The sequence below is a fragment of the Pongo abelii genome, chromosome 2 (assembly GCF_028885655.2).
Source record: "Pongo abelii isolate AG06213 chromosome 2, NHGRI_mPonAbe1-v2.0_pri, whole genome shotgun sequence".
In the NCBI taxonomy this organism is placed as follows: Eukaryota; Metazoa; Chordata; class Mammalia; order Primates; family Hominidae; genus Pongo; species Pongo abelii.
The window spans coordinates 15,129,628-15,146,487 of NC_085928.1; the positions used below are offsets into that span (position 1 = coordinate 15,129,628).

The 16,860-nt window shown below is 50.5% G+C and overlaps 1 protein-coding gene across 6 annotated transcripts in view; it reads left to right on the forward strand.

The window, feature by feature from the left end:
• The window catches only part of SEMA5B (semaphorin 5B), a 119,739-nt gene that overhangs the window by 97,130 nt on the left and 5,749 nt on the right, over window positions 1-16,860 (forward strand). For all 6 annotated transcript variants that reach the window (XM_054551395.2, XM_054551393.2, XM_003776152.5 and 3 more), the window contains exons 6-14: window positions 3,222-3,284; window positions 3,664-3,762; window positions 4,273-4,486; window positions 5,600-5,885; window positions 8,544-8,679; window positions 9,860-10,067; window positions 10,185-10,392; window positions 16,306-16,423; window positions 16,575-16,756. In XM_054551395.2, coding sequence (XP_054407370.2) covers window positions 3,222-3,284; window positions 3,664-3,762; window positions 4,273-4,486; window positions 5,600-5,885; window positions 8,544-8,679; window positions 9,860-10,067; window positions 10,185-10,392; window positions 16,306-16,423; window positions 16,575-16,756 — 1,514 coding nt within the window. The remainder of the gene's footprint in view (window positions 1-3,221; window positions 3,285-3,663; window positions 3,763-4,272; window positions 4,487-5,599; window positions 5,886-8,543; window positions 8,680-9,859; window positions 10,068-10,184; window positions 10,393-16,305; window positions 16,424-16,574; window positions 16,757-16,860) is intronic.

The window sequence follows — 16,860 nt, forward strand, 5'->3', positions numbered from 1 at the left end:
GCAAAAAAAAAAAAAAAAAAAAAAAAAAAAATCATATTGAGAGGGATGTGTAAGACCTGTTGGACATTTGGGGAAAATCGGTGATAGTTCCATACAAAACAAGCAAATGGAGACAATCAAGACAATTATTCGTTCCAAGAAAAACAAAACATTGTTCAAAAAAGGAAACCTTATCAGAATATGAATATTTCATTGATTCTCACTCACATGCACATGTTTTCACATTTTAATGAGTCTGAAGTTGGGACCTGTCTTTCAGTCAAAGACATCTGACAGTCACATTCAGCCAGGTGCAGTCTTGATGTTGTCATGCCTGTGCAGGTGTGAACTTAGTCATTTTTTCTGGTGTTCTGACCAGACAACAGCAACCCCTCGACGTTTCAGTCCACAAACCATTTTAGGATCACATGAGGGAAGAATGTGAGTCCTGGTGTGTCAGAAAACCTGTGGGCATCTTTTGGTGTGGTGCTCATTCTGTAAGCATCCAGACTTGCAGGATGAGGTCAATGGTATGGGAGAAAATTGTGGAGATCAGAGTGGAATGCTCTTTAAGAATTATTGCAACACTGACACCTAGGTAGTTCAAAGAATGAATGGTTCTCTAAACAGACAAACAGCAAAAATGAGCACTGACAACTCTAAAAAGTGATTCAGAAGAGATGAACCCTGAATTCAAAGGTTTAAGGATACTCAATTTTGCATATATTTTTTGTATGCCAAGATTGATATATGATAAAACATATGTCTGAATAACAGCACTTTCAATATGTGTACTTTAAAATTTTAACTAATAAGAGCATTTGATTGGCAGCAATTTTGTTTCTCAGTGGTTCATATTACAAGTTGATGGTGCCATACATTCAGTGAAATCTGGGGTACTGGCTGTAAATACCAACGTTGATTTTAATTAAAACTGTCATTATAATGGGAGGATGGGGAGACGGGAAATGTTATGTGTGCTTTGGTGCGGGGAAGAACGGTGGTGGGTAAGTGGGAAAAATCTTCACCTCCGTAACAGGAATTCAAAAGATGAAGACTGAGATTGATACATATTTTTTAGAAATCGATTTTAAAAAACAGAGAAACAACTAAAAGAGGTGAAGGTGGTTGTCCTTGGGAAAAGGGGTGGGGTATGGGAGGAGTGGGTCGCCGGGGTTTTAATTAATCTGTTTTAATACTATTTAACTTTTTAAACTCTGTGCATCATTAATTTGATAAAAATAATTTTTGAAATAAATTAAAAATAAATAAATGGTCTCAAAAAAGCCATTCTGTGCTGTTCTCTCTATAAACATATTTACTCTTTTGGGGGCATATGGTCTAACTTTTGGTTAGAGAAATCTATTCACTGTGAGAGGCTGCAGGATGTAGCAGAAAGAGCTTAGTTCCAGTGTCAATTGTCTGGATTCACATCTTGAGTTTCTCGCTTACTAGCTGTGTGACCTTGGGCAACTTGCTCCACCTCTCTGGACTTTAGTTTTCTTCCCTGTAAAACAAGCAAAAGACTGTGTATTCCACTGTTTTCTGTGAGGATCAAAGAGAAAAAGTGTGTCAAGTCCCTGGCACAGTGCCTGTCCCATTGTTAAGTTCAGCGTAACTTTAACTTCTTTTATGGTACAGCCCCCCTTCAATGGGATCAAGGCTGACCCCTTTGATGTGCTCCTCTGCTCAGAGGCTCAAGGACCCTTTGCTCATGCGGTCTTCCCAAAGCCACCCACCATCCGGGGCTTTTGGCCTGCACTGCAATGTTTGTGGCTCATTGCTCTTTTCTGTCCCCAGAAGTCCCGAGATTTCTTATTTATGTCCCTCTCTTCTCTCATATCAAGCTCAGCCTGTGAGTTTTTGGGTCCCGAGTATGACAGTGCTCAGTTGTTTCTGTCCAGATGAATACTGTGGCTCTGTAGCCAGACTCAGGGTCCTTTGCTCTTCTCCAAGGTCTGGGAGACACAGAAGCCTGGGCTCCAAACTCATCACTCAGCTCCTGAATCCAGGGTGTGCAGCAGTCAGCCTCCCTCTGCCTCACAAAGCAGCCATCACTGGGGCAGGTTGGCTGTGGGCTGGAAAGCAGAGAGAGACCTGCTGCTCACTCTCCCGGCCCCCTGCCTCCCCTCCCACACTGCGGCCTCTGGGGCTCTGCAGGCAGTGACTTCATGGCTAGAAACAGCCTTGTTAGAAATTAAAAGCAGGTGGGCTCTTTTTTTTCCCTCCCCATTTGGAAGACAGAGCTGCTTGCTCAGGGCTGCCTCTCCCAGGACAGGTAGGCAGTTCATGTTTATACATGTGACCCAGAAATATATAATGAGCCACATCAGGGCTGTTGACATTGCCTGGATGTGGAGGGCATCACGCCTCCCTTCAGCTGCTGTTCAGAGAGAGTAGAGGCAGAATAGATGAAGGGGAAGAAGGGATCCTGGGTTGGGGACAGCCCTCTCCTAATGCCATGGGCATGTGAGAACATGGCACTGTCCTGCAGGTCCCTGCATGAAAGCTGTGTCCCCAGACACATTAACCCACGGCAGAGCATGAGTGATGCTACCAGGGAAGCCGGAAGGAAAGTGCAGACAGTGGGGATGGGAGGGAGGGGAGCAATTAGGAAAGGGGAAGTCCTAGCCCTTAAGACTGTGGGAACACATAGCCTTTGGAATCAGAAATGTGGGTTCCAGTCTCTGCTCTACACGAGGTTCTGTGTGACTTGCTTAGGTCACACAGAACCTTGGTTTTCCCCGTCTGTTAAGGAAAAAGCCCAGAGTTATCACTAGAAAATTAAATCTCCTACATTCAGGGCTTGCCAAATCTTTTCTCGCTTCCTGCCTGCCACTCAGTTGAGGGCCATCTGGCACAGAATAGGCGCATTCCCCACTCAGGGCCTGGGGTGGGATTGAAGGTCCTTCGGCCACTTCCAGCTCCCTGGCTGACTCCTGGGCAGAGCTGCGTAGGGATGATGAAAGATTCAGAAGCTGTTCCTCCAGGCCTCCTTTGACCCAAGCAGGCAGTGGGTTGTTGGGCTGAGGGTGCCCACCTGTGAAAGGCCTCTGGGTAAGGAGATTGGGAGCCCTCCCAGGTCCATGTGGATGTAGTGAGAGGAGCCCTCACCCTGCAGACCAGCCCTCCTTCACAGCTTCCTGTCCACTCCCGACACTGGCTGCTGCCTGCTCTGGCGGCGAGTGGCAGTGAATGACACAGCCATGTGATGTCTGTGTGCTCCCGTGTTCCTCCCCCAGGCCACAGAGTGGGCCTCCAGTGAGGACACGCGCCGCTCCTGCCAAAGCAAAGGGAAGACTGAGGTACGTGGTCTTGGCGGTCCAGGGGCCCCACCTGGAGCTGGAAGGAGGCCTGTGGTTGTGGGGATGGAGCGGCACTGTGTGGACTGAGGTACCCTGCTGGAAAGGCCTGGCCGGGATGAGCTGGGGGTCCTTGGGCAGGTGGGGATACAGCCCTGTGGCGAGCTGATCCCGAGCATCTGAGTGAGCAGTGATGCGGAGAGATGACCTTGGCGGGAGGGGACGTCCACATATGTGACCAGGACATTGGGACAGGTGGATCTGGGGTCAAGGGGAGTGTTTAGAATACTTGTTGGCATCCATGACACAGTGGTGTGAGGGTGAGATATCCAGCATCGCACCTGGAGAACTGTGCTCTCTGCTCCTTTCCTTCCTGCCTCAGGAGGAGTGTCAGAACTACGTGCGAGTCCTGATCGTCGCTGGCCGGAAGGTGTTCATGTGTGGGACCAATGCCTTTTCCCCTGTGTGCACCAGCAGACAGGTGGGCAGCTCAGCGTGGAGGAGGCTGAAGGGGGAACCATGCCAGGGGTTCTCCTGCCTAGGCACACAGCCTTGAAGGGGGGTTGCCAAATTTTGCAAACAGACACCCAAAACAGAAACAAAAGGACTTGGAGATTTGGAGTTCAGATAAACAATTAAATGATATTTTAGCATAAATGTGTCACATGAAGTATTTGGGACAAATTTATACTAAAAATTTACTCCCTGTTCGTCTGAAATTCAAATTGAACTGGGCCTTCTGTATTTTGTTGGTCAGCCTTACCTTGGAGGGTCCTGACTGGGGCTGGAGGCAGATGGAGCTACTGGGAGGACCTCTCCCTCCCTGAGGGCTGCTCCCTCAGAGGGACCATGAGCTGGGCAGTGAGATGACGCTGGAGGAGGGGAGAGGCCCAGAGAGACTGGGGACCAGGAGGAAACAAAACTCAGATGGAAAGAACAGGCAGCCCCAGGGCCTTAGGGAAAAGTGTCCCCTTCTCCCCATTGTCCCCAGGTGGGGAACCTCAGCCGGACTATCGAGAAGATCAATGGTGTGGCCCGCTGCCCCTACGACCCACGCCACAACTCCACAGCTGTCATCTCCTCCCAGGGGGAGCTCTATGCGGCCACGGTCATCGACTTCTCAGGTCGGGACCCTGCCATCTACCGCAGCCTGGGCAGTGGGCCACCGCTTCGCACTGCCCAGTATAACTCCAAGTGGCTCAATGGTAAGGAGGCCCCAGTGCCAGGGGTTGGGGACTCCCCTGGTTCTGATCCCATCAGCCCACCCTGAGCCCCCCATTCATCCTCCTTCCTGCCAACCTCTGCAAGCACTCCCACTTGCCTCATCAAGGAAGAGGTCCAGAGTAGGGCAGAGTAGACCAGAGCATGCTAGAGATGGGCCCCAGATGAAATCACAGATGATGTCCCGAGGCCACAGAACGGATGGAGGCTGGGCTATTAGGAGAGAGGGAGATAATTAGGAATTGTTTAGGAAAACAAGTTATGGATAAGAAGAAATTATGGGGCCAGGTATAGTGGCTCATGCCTGTAATCCCAACACTTTGGGAGGCTGAGGCAGGAACATCTCTTGAGGCCAGGAGTTAGAGACCAGCCTGGGCAACATAGCAAGACCCTGTCTCTAAAAACAAAAATAAAAAATAAATCAGCCAGGCGTGGTGATGCATGCCTGTATTCCTACCTACTCAGGAGATTGAGGTGATAGGATGCCCTGAGCCTAGGAGTTTGAGACTGCAGTGAGCTATGATCACATCCCTGAACTCCAGCCTGGGTGAAAGAGCAAGAGCCAGCCTCTTAAAAAAGAAAGAGAGGGAGGTTATGGAAAGGGCCATATGAATTTCCTAACCCTTGGGGTTGAACCCCTGCTTCCTCACTAACTATTAGGTTGGCGCAAAAGTAATCACGGTTTTCGCCATTAAAAGTAATGGTGAAAATTGCGATTACTTTTGAACCAACCTAAATAGCTGTGTGTTCTTGAGCAAGCACTTAACCTCTCTGTGCCACAATGTCGTATCTGTAATATGGGGATAATCATAGGATTTACCTCATATGTCGATGGACTGGATTAATCCACATAAAGTATTTAGGATGTTGTCTGGCAACCAGTGAGAGGTGGGCGGTAACACATGTTGAATATTATAGCTGCACTTGGTATTGGAAGTGGGAAGAGAGTTAGTTAGGGCCCCCAGGTCACCAAGCTTGCAGAGAGAGGGATGTGAGGATGCCCATCTGGGAAAACTGAAGTAGTTGAGTCCTCCCGACTCTGCCATCTTCTTCCCCGCTGGCCTGCCCTGCCCCTTGTTCCTCTTCTGCCCACCCAGAGCCAAACTTCGTGGCAGCCTATGATATTGGGCTGTTTGCATACTTCTTCCTGCGGGAGAACGCAGTGGAGCATGACTGTGGACGCACCGTGTACTCTCGCGTGGCCCGTGTGTGCAAGAATGATGTGGGGGGCCGATTCCTGCTGGAGGACACATGGACCACATTCATGAAGGCCCGGCTCAACTGCTCCCGCCCGGGCGAGGTCCCCTTCTACTATAATGAGCTGCAGAGTGCCTTCCACTTGCCGGAGCAGGACCTCATCTATGGAGTTTTCACAACCAATGTGTGAGTCCTGCCCTCTGCCAGCCCCTTGCCTGTGATGTCAGGAGCTGGCCTGGCCTTACAGCCTGGTGGGCTTCATCTATAAAATGGGGACTGCCGTGCCTCCTGTTGGGGGTCATCTGAGGATTTTGTGACTTACTGCTTCTGGAGCGGTAAGCCCGTGTTCTGGGTTGCTGGGAAGGGCAAGCCTAGGCCAGAGATGAATAAAGCAAATGGATCTGCCTAGGCTGCATGAAGGAGGAACATGCTGGTGATGAAGGTGGAAAAGCCTGTCTTGGATGAGGGGATGTAGCCATGGTGGGGAGGGGAGCAGGCAGCAATAGCCACAGGGAGGCTCAACAAGAATTCACTAAGGTCCTTTCCAACCTCAGGACTATGTGATTCTGCTCAATCAAACCAGCAGTCTTCTTGTGACCCTGCCATCACCTCCCATCTAGACTGTGCTGGAAAACCAGGCTGGGAATGACAGCCCCTTTTGTTTCCTAGGTGTGAGGACGAGTAACCCTCACAGATCATGGAACCCTCCTCCCACCACCTCCCTCTGTGTAAGAGGCTAACCCAAACAGGTGACTTTCCTATAAACCAAGCTTGTCCAGCCCACAGCCTTTGGGCCGCATGTGGCCCTGGACAGCTTTGAATGAGGCCCAACACAAATGTGTAAACTTTCTGAAAACATTATGATACTTTTTTTTCTTTTTCTTTCTTTTTTTTTTTTTTTTTTTTTTTTTTTTGAGATGGAGTCTCGCTCTGTCGCCCAGGCTGGAGTGCAGTGGTGCAATCTCGGCTCACTGCAACCTCTGCCTCCCGGGTTCAAGCGATTCTCCTGACTCTCAGCCTCCAGAGTAGCTGGGACTACAGGCACGTGGCACCACGCCTGGCTAATTTTTTGTATTTTTAGTAGAGATGGGGTTTCACTGTGTTAGCCAGGATGGTCTCAATCTCCTGACCTCGTGATCTGCCTGCCTTGGCCTCCCAAAGTGCTGGGATTACAGGCGTGAGCCACCACGCCCAGCCAGCAATATATTTTTTTTCTCATCAGCTATCGTTAGTGTTTAGTGTATTTTATGTGTGGCCCAAGACTATTCTTCTTCCAATGTGGTCCAGGGAAGCCAAAAGATTAGACACCCTGATATAGACAATGATGGATAGGCACCAAGACCAAGGAAGGCACTGGCTGTACAGTGTGCTTTGTAGGAACACCAGAAGCCTATAAGCCATGGAGTGGTGTTTGCTCACTTTGGGCCCCAGATAGCAGGCACTGGATGAGGGCCAGGCTAGCTATAGGAAAGACAGTGTGAGGGGGTGGACCGAGATGAGAGTCAGGAGTAGGAGGAGAGGCATCGAAACTGACGCCATCAGTGCAGATTCTAAATAGTGTATTTATTGCATGCCTTCTCCATGCAGGTGCTTGTCCTGGTAAGGGTGGAGCGTCAGGGAGCAAAAGCAGACATGGTTCTGCCTTTAAAAGCTTAAACAGGGTGATGAATATTAAACAACAAATTTTAATCATGATAAATGCTACAAAGGGAAAGGGCAGTGTGCAGAAAAGCCTCTAACAGTATAGAGGAGTGGTGATCAGGGAAAGCTTCCTGTAGGAAGTGACATCTATAAGATGAATAGGAATAAACTAAGGGAGAGGAGCATTCCAGCCTGAGGGAACATGTGCAGAGGTTTGAGGTGGGAAGAAATGTTTCAGGAGCTGAGCAGAGATCGGTGTGGCAAGACATTTAAGGGTGAGGAGAAGAAAGACAGGAGAGGAGGGTGAAGGGGTAGGGCAGGGAGGGTATGTCCCAAAGGACATTGCAGACTGCTTTAATCTTTATTCTAAGAGCAAGGAGAAATTATTGACAGGTTTGAAGCAGGCCAGCGACCAGCTCGGAGGTGCATTTTGAAACGCTCACCACTCTGACTGCCATGTGGAGAATGGATTAGGAGACTAGACAGGCTGCAGGCAGACCACCAGGAGGACAATGCAGCATTCAGGGGACTAGAGGGGGGCTGAAACCAGGCAGAGGTGGAGAGAAATGGACACATTTGGGAGAAGAACTAAATGCGAAGAATATAACCGGGGGCATTTGGTATGGTGGTTTCCTCTCTGCGAGCTGTTCATGTAAGATTCATGGAAACATGCTTCTGTGACTGAAAGGGTCTCCTGGGTCATCTGAACTCAGGGTGTGGCAGGCTACGGCATAAATCAGTGGTTTGGAACCAGCTTTTATAAATAAATAAATCAGAATAGAATGGAATAAAATATCAGAGTCTTAACATATTTAGTAAGGGTAAGTTCATAAAACTTCTTTACGGATGTGTGCATATTATACTGAGTTGTAGGGTAAAATATGTCTCTTACCATGGGCCATGGACTACAATGTTTGAAAGCCACTGTATTTCAGCCTCCCGCTGGATAAGGGAGGGAGGGAGGGAGGGAGGCAGTAGCACAGAAGGATTCACCAGTGCTTCTTTTCAGTGGGTCGTTCCCAGGGGGTTTACAGAGTGTGAGGACCACATCTCCTCCCTTTGAGATCCCGCCGTGGTGTGCCAGACTCATCACAGATGCTTACAGAGCCTTGGGAATTGGACACGACAGCTGGCTGTGGGGTTTATGAGGAGGGTGCCCGGTCTTACAGGGAGGGCCTTGTCCCACCACTTCTTGCCTTTCAGAAACAGCATCGCGGCTTCTGCTGTCTGCGCCTTCAACCTCAGTGCTATCTCCCAGGCTTTCAATGGCCCATTTCGCTACCAGGAGAACCCCAGGGCTGCGTGGCTCCCCATAGCCAACCCCATCCCCAATTTCCAGGTACAGAATCTCCTCCTCTTTCCCTGTCTTCACACACTGCCTTACCCCCAGATTACCAGCCACAAGCTGATTCCCAACTGCTTAGCACAGACAGACACCAGACCTGTCCCTGCCAGTCCATGCCCATCTCTGGGGTCCACAATGGTTCCCTGAGGGTATTAGCCTCTACGACTGTGAGGGAGAGTGGGTGAGGGGCAGTGTGAGGAAGCATGCTCGGAGCCATCTCTAAATGTGAGCCCACACCTCCAGGGAGGCAGGGAAGTGGGACCTCAGCTCTCCACAGTGTAGAGGGACCAGGAAAGCACTACACAAGCTGTCTGGCTGGAATTTGGGAATGTTAGCCAGAGCTTTCTCGCAGTGTGTTCAACATGGGTACTAATTCCTGGAAGTGGTCAGTGCTAGGAGTGGTCAGGGTGTGGTCAGGGCCCAGCTGTGGGTAGTGTGAGCATCCCCCATCCTGTAATGGAAAAGGGGAAAGAACCAGGGGGCAGAGGAGGCTGCTGATGGTTAACTTTCGTGTTCGCCCAGCTTCCCACCCAGGGGGTGGGATGGAGCTGGGAAAGACCTCAAGCTTTGCAGTCCTACCATCTAGCCTATCTCTTTGTGACCTTGGACAAAAAAGTCATCCAACCTCCTTCAGTCTCCTTGTCCTTATCTGGAACTAGGGATAATACTGTAAGAGATAATACCTCACAGATAGATGAGAAGGTTCATATGCCTGGAATGTAGGAGATGCTCAGTAAAAGGTGGTTGGCTTCCAGCTTTGGTTAGAACTCATAAGAACTTTGAGCTGGTAAGGACACAGGAGAGGGACAGCAGGCTTGGCCCAAGGTAGGAGAGGGGCACCTGCAGCAACAGCATAAAAATCACCAGACACTCGTCCACACTCAAAGTATCCGTTTTTAGATAGTCCAGTCCCCTTTGCTCTCCTCCCTCCTCTTCCCCAACCCTGGCAGGATCCTCCTTCCCCATCTCCCCAGTCTCCTGTTCTTAGTTCCCAAAGAATAGGCATCCCACCCTGGAAAGGGTGCAGGACGCCCAGCAGGGATGCTGGGGGTGAGGGGTGCTGGAGAATCAGCGTCCGCTGCTGTGGCCACCTGGGTTGCCAGGAGGAGGGAGCCGGCGGGGGATGGCGGCAGCCCTGGTGGCCGGGCGCGTGTGACCTGGCTCCCCTCGGCAGTGTGGCACCCTACCTGAGACCGGTCCCAATGAGAACCTGACGGAGCGCAGCCTGCAGGACGCGCAGCGCCTCTTCCTGATGAGCGAGGCCGTGCAGCCGGTAACACCCGAGCCCTGTGTCACCCAGGACAGCGTGCGCTTCTCACACCTCGTGGTGGACCTGGTGCAGGCTAAAGACACACTCTACCATGTACTCTACATTGGCACCGGTGAGCCGGCCCGGCCCAACCTGGACTGCAGGTCGGGGGTGGGTTGAGGGACGGGGCGGGGCTGCAAGCTTCCGGGGCCTTCAAGGCCACCTTGGTCTGGCTCCCCCTCTCCTCCAGAGTCGGGCACCATCCTGAAGGCGCTGTCCACAGCGAGCCGCAGCCTCCACGGCTGCTACCTGGAGGAGCTGCACGTGCTGCCCCCCGGGCGCCGCGAGCCCCTGCGCAGCCTGCGCATCCTGCACAGCGCCCGCGCGCTCTTCGTGGGGCTGAGCGACGGCGTCCTGCGGGTCCCACTGGAGAGGTGCGCCGCCTACCGCAGCCAGGGGTAAGCCGGGACGGGGGCGGCTCCTGAGGCCCCCACTGCGGAGGCGGCGCTTAAGAGGCGGGGCTTTGGACCCGGGAGACCTGGGGTCGGTCCCTGCAGTCTCCACTATTGTGCCTTAGGACAAGTCACTCCACCTCTCTGAACCTTGGTTCTGTCCTCGTAAAACATCTTGCAGGGTTTTTGTGAGGGTTAATTGAGATAATCTCCATAAACCACTCATCAGTACCTGGTGGAAGTGTGTGCTTAGCAAATTTTGGTGGGTGGCTGTTGTTACCCCTGTTGTCACATAGCTAGGGCCAGTCAACCATCTCTAGCCCACTTGATTTATTCTCAGTCCCTTCAGTACAGAGAGGTCTTTATCTTTGAAGCCACCGCACTTATTGCCCAGATATGGGGGCAGATGGATATGATGTTTTGAGTCAGCCCCACGTTTTTGCTCCTCTTGCTTCCTTCCTTAGAAGAGGTAGAGAGGGCTGCTGCAGGTAGGGCAGAGGTGAGGCGCCACGTGGAGGAGTTGCCCTGGCTTCCCACTGCTTCTGAACTTGGTTCTTCATGCCATAGCTTCAAGTGGACTCACAGATTTGACAACTGTGGCATCAGTGTTTAAGGGGGAAACCAAAGCCTATTCCAAAGCCAAATGGAAATGTAGCCTAGACTCCTACCACACGAGGCTCTCCCAGGCTGCATTGCCTCATTTTCATGATACTCAGAAGCTGGCACTGCCACAGCCACACAAGCTTCTGTGGCCTTTGCAACCAAGAGTCCTGGCTGTGCCATCTGTCCTTAAGATTCGGAAGACAAATGGTATCCATGATACAGGGCTGTTCTTCAGCTCCAGTGGGGTGTGCTAGGAGCTGGGCAGAGGCCTGTGGGGCCAAGAGGAGCTGGATGGTCTTGTTGAGGCAACCAAGGAGGGGGAGTCTCAGAACAGACACTCCAGCTCCCTTCAGCCCCAACACAAGTCTCCATCAGCGAGACACCACACACTTACTAAGACCTACCATGTTCAGGGCACTTTGTAAGACTGTTGGTGTGACAGAAGGCAAGAGAAATAGGCCCCAAACACTGACTTCCCTCAGATCTCCAGATATCTGGGTGGGAAGAGAACCTCGGCCTGTATCAGACATGTGGGGAGAGATGGTCGGGTGTTGGGGGAAGACTCACATGGTGGAACCAGACACACCTGGGGCTCCATCTCAACTCCATCATCTACTAACCATATGATCTTGAACAACTGAATCTTTTTGAGCTTCGGCTCTCTCATCTGGAAAATGGGGAGACATTTGATGGAGCAAATGATGTTTAACAGGCAGAGTTGTAAGGATTGGGACTAGTATTCAAAGTGCCCAGTCCAGCAAATCACAGGTGGTAGATGGTATCTTTATTACTTTTTATCTCCTCAAATGCATTTAGGAGCCCTCCAGCCTTCTAGGACCTCTGGAGTCTCATTGAATATAGTCAGTACAGCTTGGCAATGAATCACAGGCTTTCACATATGGCTTGTTCTCCAAGAGGTTGTAAATCCTTAAAGGCAAACCCAGTGTCCCAGTATTTTTTATACTCCACCAGGGAGCCCCACCCAGCCCAAGGCACCAAGTGGCCTTCCACACGTGACTGATCCTTCAGTTGACTGATTGTTTGGCTTGAGAGGAGTTTGGTGCAGGAGAAACATGGGGAATGGGACTGGAAACTGGATTGACGCCAACTGAGAAGGCCAAGGGAGGATTTTGACTTGAATCCTGTGGCTGTGGGCACTGGAGTGGTCCTAGAGCAGTGGAGTGCAGTCATGGGCTGTGTGAAAAGATCAATCAGACAGTGGTGAACAGCACTGTCATGTAGCAGGTGGATGGTCCAGGGGCCTGGGGAGCTTGTGTAGTGTGCCCATTGCACTCTTGCCCTGGAGCAAGGCAGAAAGAGGTCAGTTTGGAGTTTGGTGCTTTCATCCTATTTGGTTTCCTGACTTTGGGATAGGAGCCCTTGATGTGTACAGTGAAAACCCTGCTAAAAAACTGTAGGTGAATCCAAAAAGTAGGAAATGCAAGGTCACATTATCGGCAGATTAGAAAAATGGCTAGAGCAAGTACACACAGTCACCAAGCTGTGCACTCCAGGAGTCTGGGAGCCAACTGCCACAATATATTAGAATTTGCACTGTTGTGGGGTGTGTTGTCACAAGGTTTTACTTTGTCCTAGGATAGACATTTCATGCTTTTTCCCTCATGCCTTCCAAAACTGGCAGGAAGATGAGGGTGGGTAAGCAGAGGCCTCTTCAGGCTCCCTCCTCTGCCCAGGATCCAGGGGCTTATCTCCAACTGCCTCTTTTCACTCAGGAGAATCTCAGCCCCATGGGGCACCTCCAAGACCTGGCCTGGCCAGAGAGAGATCCGTGCTCCTGCAAGGAGGAGCTGGGGAATAAACTGCTGACTGGCTCTGCAAAGTGGGTGTTTTATGCATGAACCACCCCTTTCCTCCTTCCAGCATGCCTTTCACCCTGCCTTTGAGAGGGGTCCTCTACCCCCAACTCACTCACAGATCTCCCCTGGCTGCCCCATGAGTGCAGGGAAGGCCCACTCTCAGTCATTTTTTGCTCACAAGCTCCAGAGATACCTTTTCCACCCTGGACAGCTCCCACTGTGAGACTACTACACCACAGTGCTGGAATCGGCCTGCCTGCAACTTCCATCATCCATCTCTGTCACACCTCCGAGCCCATGGAATGAACCTGTTCCTTTTTGTAATGGCTGCTTGAGACACTGCAGTAAAAAAAAAAAAAAAAAAAAAAAAAAAACATGGTGATATATTATTGGTCTGATGGCTCCTTTATGAAAAGAACTGTAAACTGCCACCCATTTCTACAGTCAGAGACACACTTTAAGTCTCTTATCCTTGGGGCTTTCATTTTTCTTAAGAGCGTTCCATGCTCTGTAAGCTTTGAAGTGGCCTTTGGCCAAAAGCAGCAAATGTGGTTCCACTTGAGCCAAGGAGGCAGTTATCCCTTTTAATCACGAGAAGAGAGCTCGGGCACTGGCCCCAAGAAGCCTCAAGGGTCCCCTCAGGCTGCAAGGGAAGGGGCAGGGTAGGTGTGTCCATGGAGAATCTGGTATCCTCTTTCTTCTCTGGGACTTAATTGAGGGCAGGGGAAGCTGAAGGGGTGAGAGGGCTTGAAGAAAGGAGGCTGGAGCCAGCATCTACTCCATGTTTTTCTTCTTTCCTATTCTGCCATGGTTTGGAAAGACAAGACACTTCATCCCTTGGCTTGGGAATCTTGACAAAAGTGGCCCCTGGCACAGCAGTTCTCAACCATGGGTACACAGCAGGGTTACCTGGGGGGTATTTAGAAGATTTCAGTGCCTGGGCCTATTCCGGTCCAAAAAGCCAAAGTATAGTTTGGTGGGCTTTTTGTTTTGTTTGCTTACACTTTTTAAAGGATGCCCAGGAGATCCTAATTTGCAGTGAAGACTGGGAACTCCTGCTGTAAAACTGGTTAGGCTCTAGATGGAAGTAGGAGCAAGAGGCCAATTGCATTTCTCCAGAATCGTCTGCATTTGTCTTACATAAGCTGATTCAGGTTTTCTGCTCTTACCCGTTTTCTCTGCTGGCAGATATTTGTTTTTGATGAATAGAATATTGTTTATTATTATTATTAGTCACTAGCTATGGCTAATTCTTTTTTCCAGTTAATTTGTGTCACTTATAAATGCCACATCAACTGCCTCTAGAGGTTGATACCCCTTTTTGAGTGCTGAAGGAAATAAATTCAGGAGTGGGCTTTGCTGAGTTCTCATTGGTTGAATTTACTAGCAGTCCTCTTGATCCCAATGTCAGCCAGTAAGCAGAGTCTCAAAACCACAGGTTGCTGGGACTACTTGTGTACATGTGTTGCATGTAGTCCCACAATGTCCAGTTTGATGGACTCTGCTGATAAAACACCCTCAATTCAAACCATTGATCCCAGAGGAAACTATGACCACATTTATCTTGTACAATTTACCCAAATTGTCCTTGAGTGAATAAACTGGAAACAGATTCCCGAGCAACAGTTAAGTATTCTGGATTCCTGGGTGGGCCACAGTGTGCTCACCGGGCTCCCATGATTGCCTCGCTTATATGAGGCTGCAGGTTGGCCCTGAGCAGCAGATAGAACTGTCTTTTTTGCCCTCCTTTGGTGACAAGGAGAAGCCCCACCCTCTTCTTTGTATAATTAACCTCATTTTTCTCTGGGGCCTGACATGATCTATTGAACTCACTGCAAGTTAAGAATTCACCTGACAGGTAACTCTCCCTGAAGCTTTGAGAGAGAAGAAAAATTCTTCCCCAGGGATGCCAAAAGCTGCAGCTCTTAGCTCTTCATCTGTTTGTTTGTTTTTTGGTGTATCTCTTTAGCCCTAGGCATCTTTGGCCCCTTTGTCCAATGGGAAGATCCCTCTGCAAACTCACAGAATGGTGTGAACTCCCCACCAGGCTCCATCTTCTTTGCAGTCCAGTACCTCCTTCTCGAAAGCCTCTTCTGTTTTCCAACCTCCACTTTCTGAGCCCCTGCTTAGTGCTCTCTCCAGATCCTCTTCAGCAGACTGGCTCAGAATGGGGTGGAAGCTGGGGACAGGAGCCAAAGGGATTGAGGTATCCCCCAGGATTGGCAGTGGGCTGAGTGTTGGAGGGACCCTCCTTCTGGCACCAGGATTGGATACTCTCTGTACTTAGCAATGGATAGCAAAGCCCGATTCCATAATCCCCATAGACTTTTTCTCCCCTTTGAAGTCCTACTAGTGGAGATTAGATTTTTCTGTCAAAAAATTACATGAAGACATCAAAAGGAGAAAAAGAAGAAAGGAGCTCTGGACTGTGAGAAGTGGAGGCAGTTGGGGCATGCATCAGAGTGTGAACCAGTTATCATATTGAGGCCACTGTAGAGAGACCAGCCCTCAGGGTTGAGGAACCGAGAACTGGGATGTGACCTTCTACAGCTTGAGCTCATTCTCACGACGCTAAAGCACTAGACTCTGATTCCTGCCACTAAGCAGCACAAGCATGTGGGTGCTCCAGGTGACCATGGACAGTACCCAGGTGTCTGCTGATACTGTGCTGTGTTTTGAGGGATGGGCTCATATTCAGTGTGTGAAATCAGACACAACCTCCCGTGGGAAGCAGAAGTGTGAGGGGAAAAGCGTGGTCAGAAAGCTTAGGTCTGGGCCCAGCTCCACCACCTATGATCTGTGTGATCTCAGGGAAAATACTTATCTCCTTGCCTTGGTACAATGAAAAGGTTGTATAGTGGATCCCAGAGGTTCTCAGCCTGGCTCCCATTAGAATCACCCAGGGAGCTTTTAAACACTGCTTCACCCCCAGAGAGTGTTGAGTGGGGTGGGCTTGGGTATTGGTATATTTTGAAAGCTCCTCAGGTGATTCTAATGTACAGCCAGGGTTGAGAATGGCGGGATTAAACCATCTGTAAGGCTTTTTCCATCTCTCTAATGTTTTATGACTCTATGATCATAGCATGTGCCAGGGAGGCATTTCCTCTTTGGGTTCCTGTTAACCACATCTGCACCTGTGGCTGTGAGTGAGGAGTATGGGGCACCCATATTTGGGGAAAGCAGTGCCGTCTCTTTTAAACGTGCAGTCTCTGGAGGATGAGGGTTTGAGTCCTGGGTCAGGTCACTGGGTTTCCCCCAGATAACATGGGGATAGTAACAGTACCCACTTCATCGGGGTGCTGGATTTAAATTAATTCATGCTTATAAAGTGCTTAAAATGATGTCTTACACACAGTAAAGGCTCAATGAACTTCATTATTATCATGGAGGGCAAATGGATGGAAAGTGGTGCTCAAAGGGGAGTGTTCAGGTGTGTTCCTGAGATGCAGGTGAGGCTGGGAAGCCAGGGGGCTTGAGTCCCAGGATGTCTGTCTGGCAGGGCATGCCTGGGGGCCCGGGACCCGTACTGTGGCTGGGACGGGAAGCAGCAACGTTGCAGCACGCTCGAGGACAGCTCCAACATGAGCCTCTGGACCCAGAACATCACCGCCTGTCCTGTGAGAATCCCTTTGTGTCCTCCCATCTCTGACCCCTCCTTCAATTCAGGCTATGACTCCCCACCAATATTCCCCCAACCCCCTGAGATCTTGTGATTTCCCTGCCCTTGCCTTGGGTAATAGGGGTACTGTCCCCCATGCGTGTCTGCAGGTGCGGAATGTGACACGGGATGGGGGCTTCGGCCCATGGTCACCATGGCAACCATGTGAGCACTTGGATGGGGACAACTCAGGCTCTTGCCTGTGTCGAGCCCGATCCTGCGACTCCCCTCGACCCCGCTGTGGGGGCCTTGACTGCCTGGGGCCAGCCATCCACATCGCCAACTGCTCCAGGTATGTGAGGACAGGGCTCGCATGGTGTCTGCCTTGGACCAGGGTGGGGAGAACTAGGGAAATGGGGCCCCCTCACTCGGGTGTTTGCACTAAGGGACAGAAAC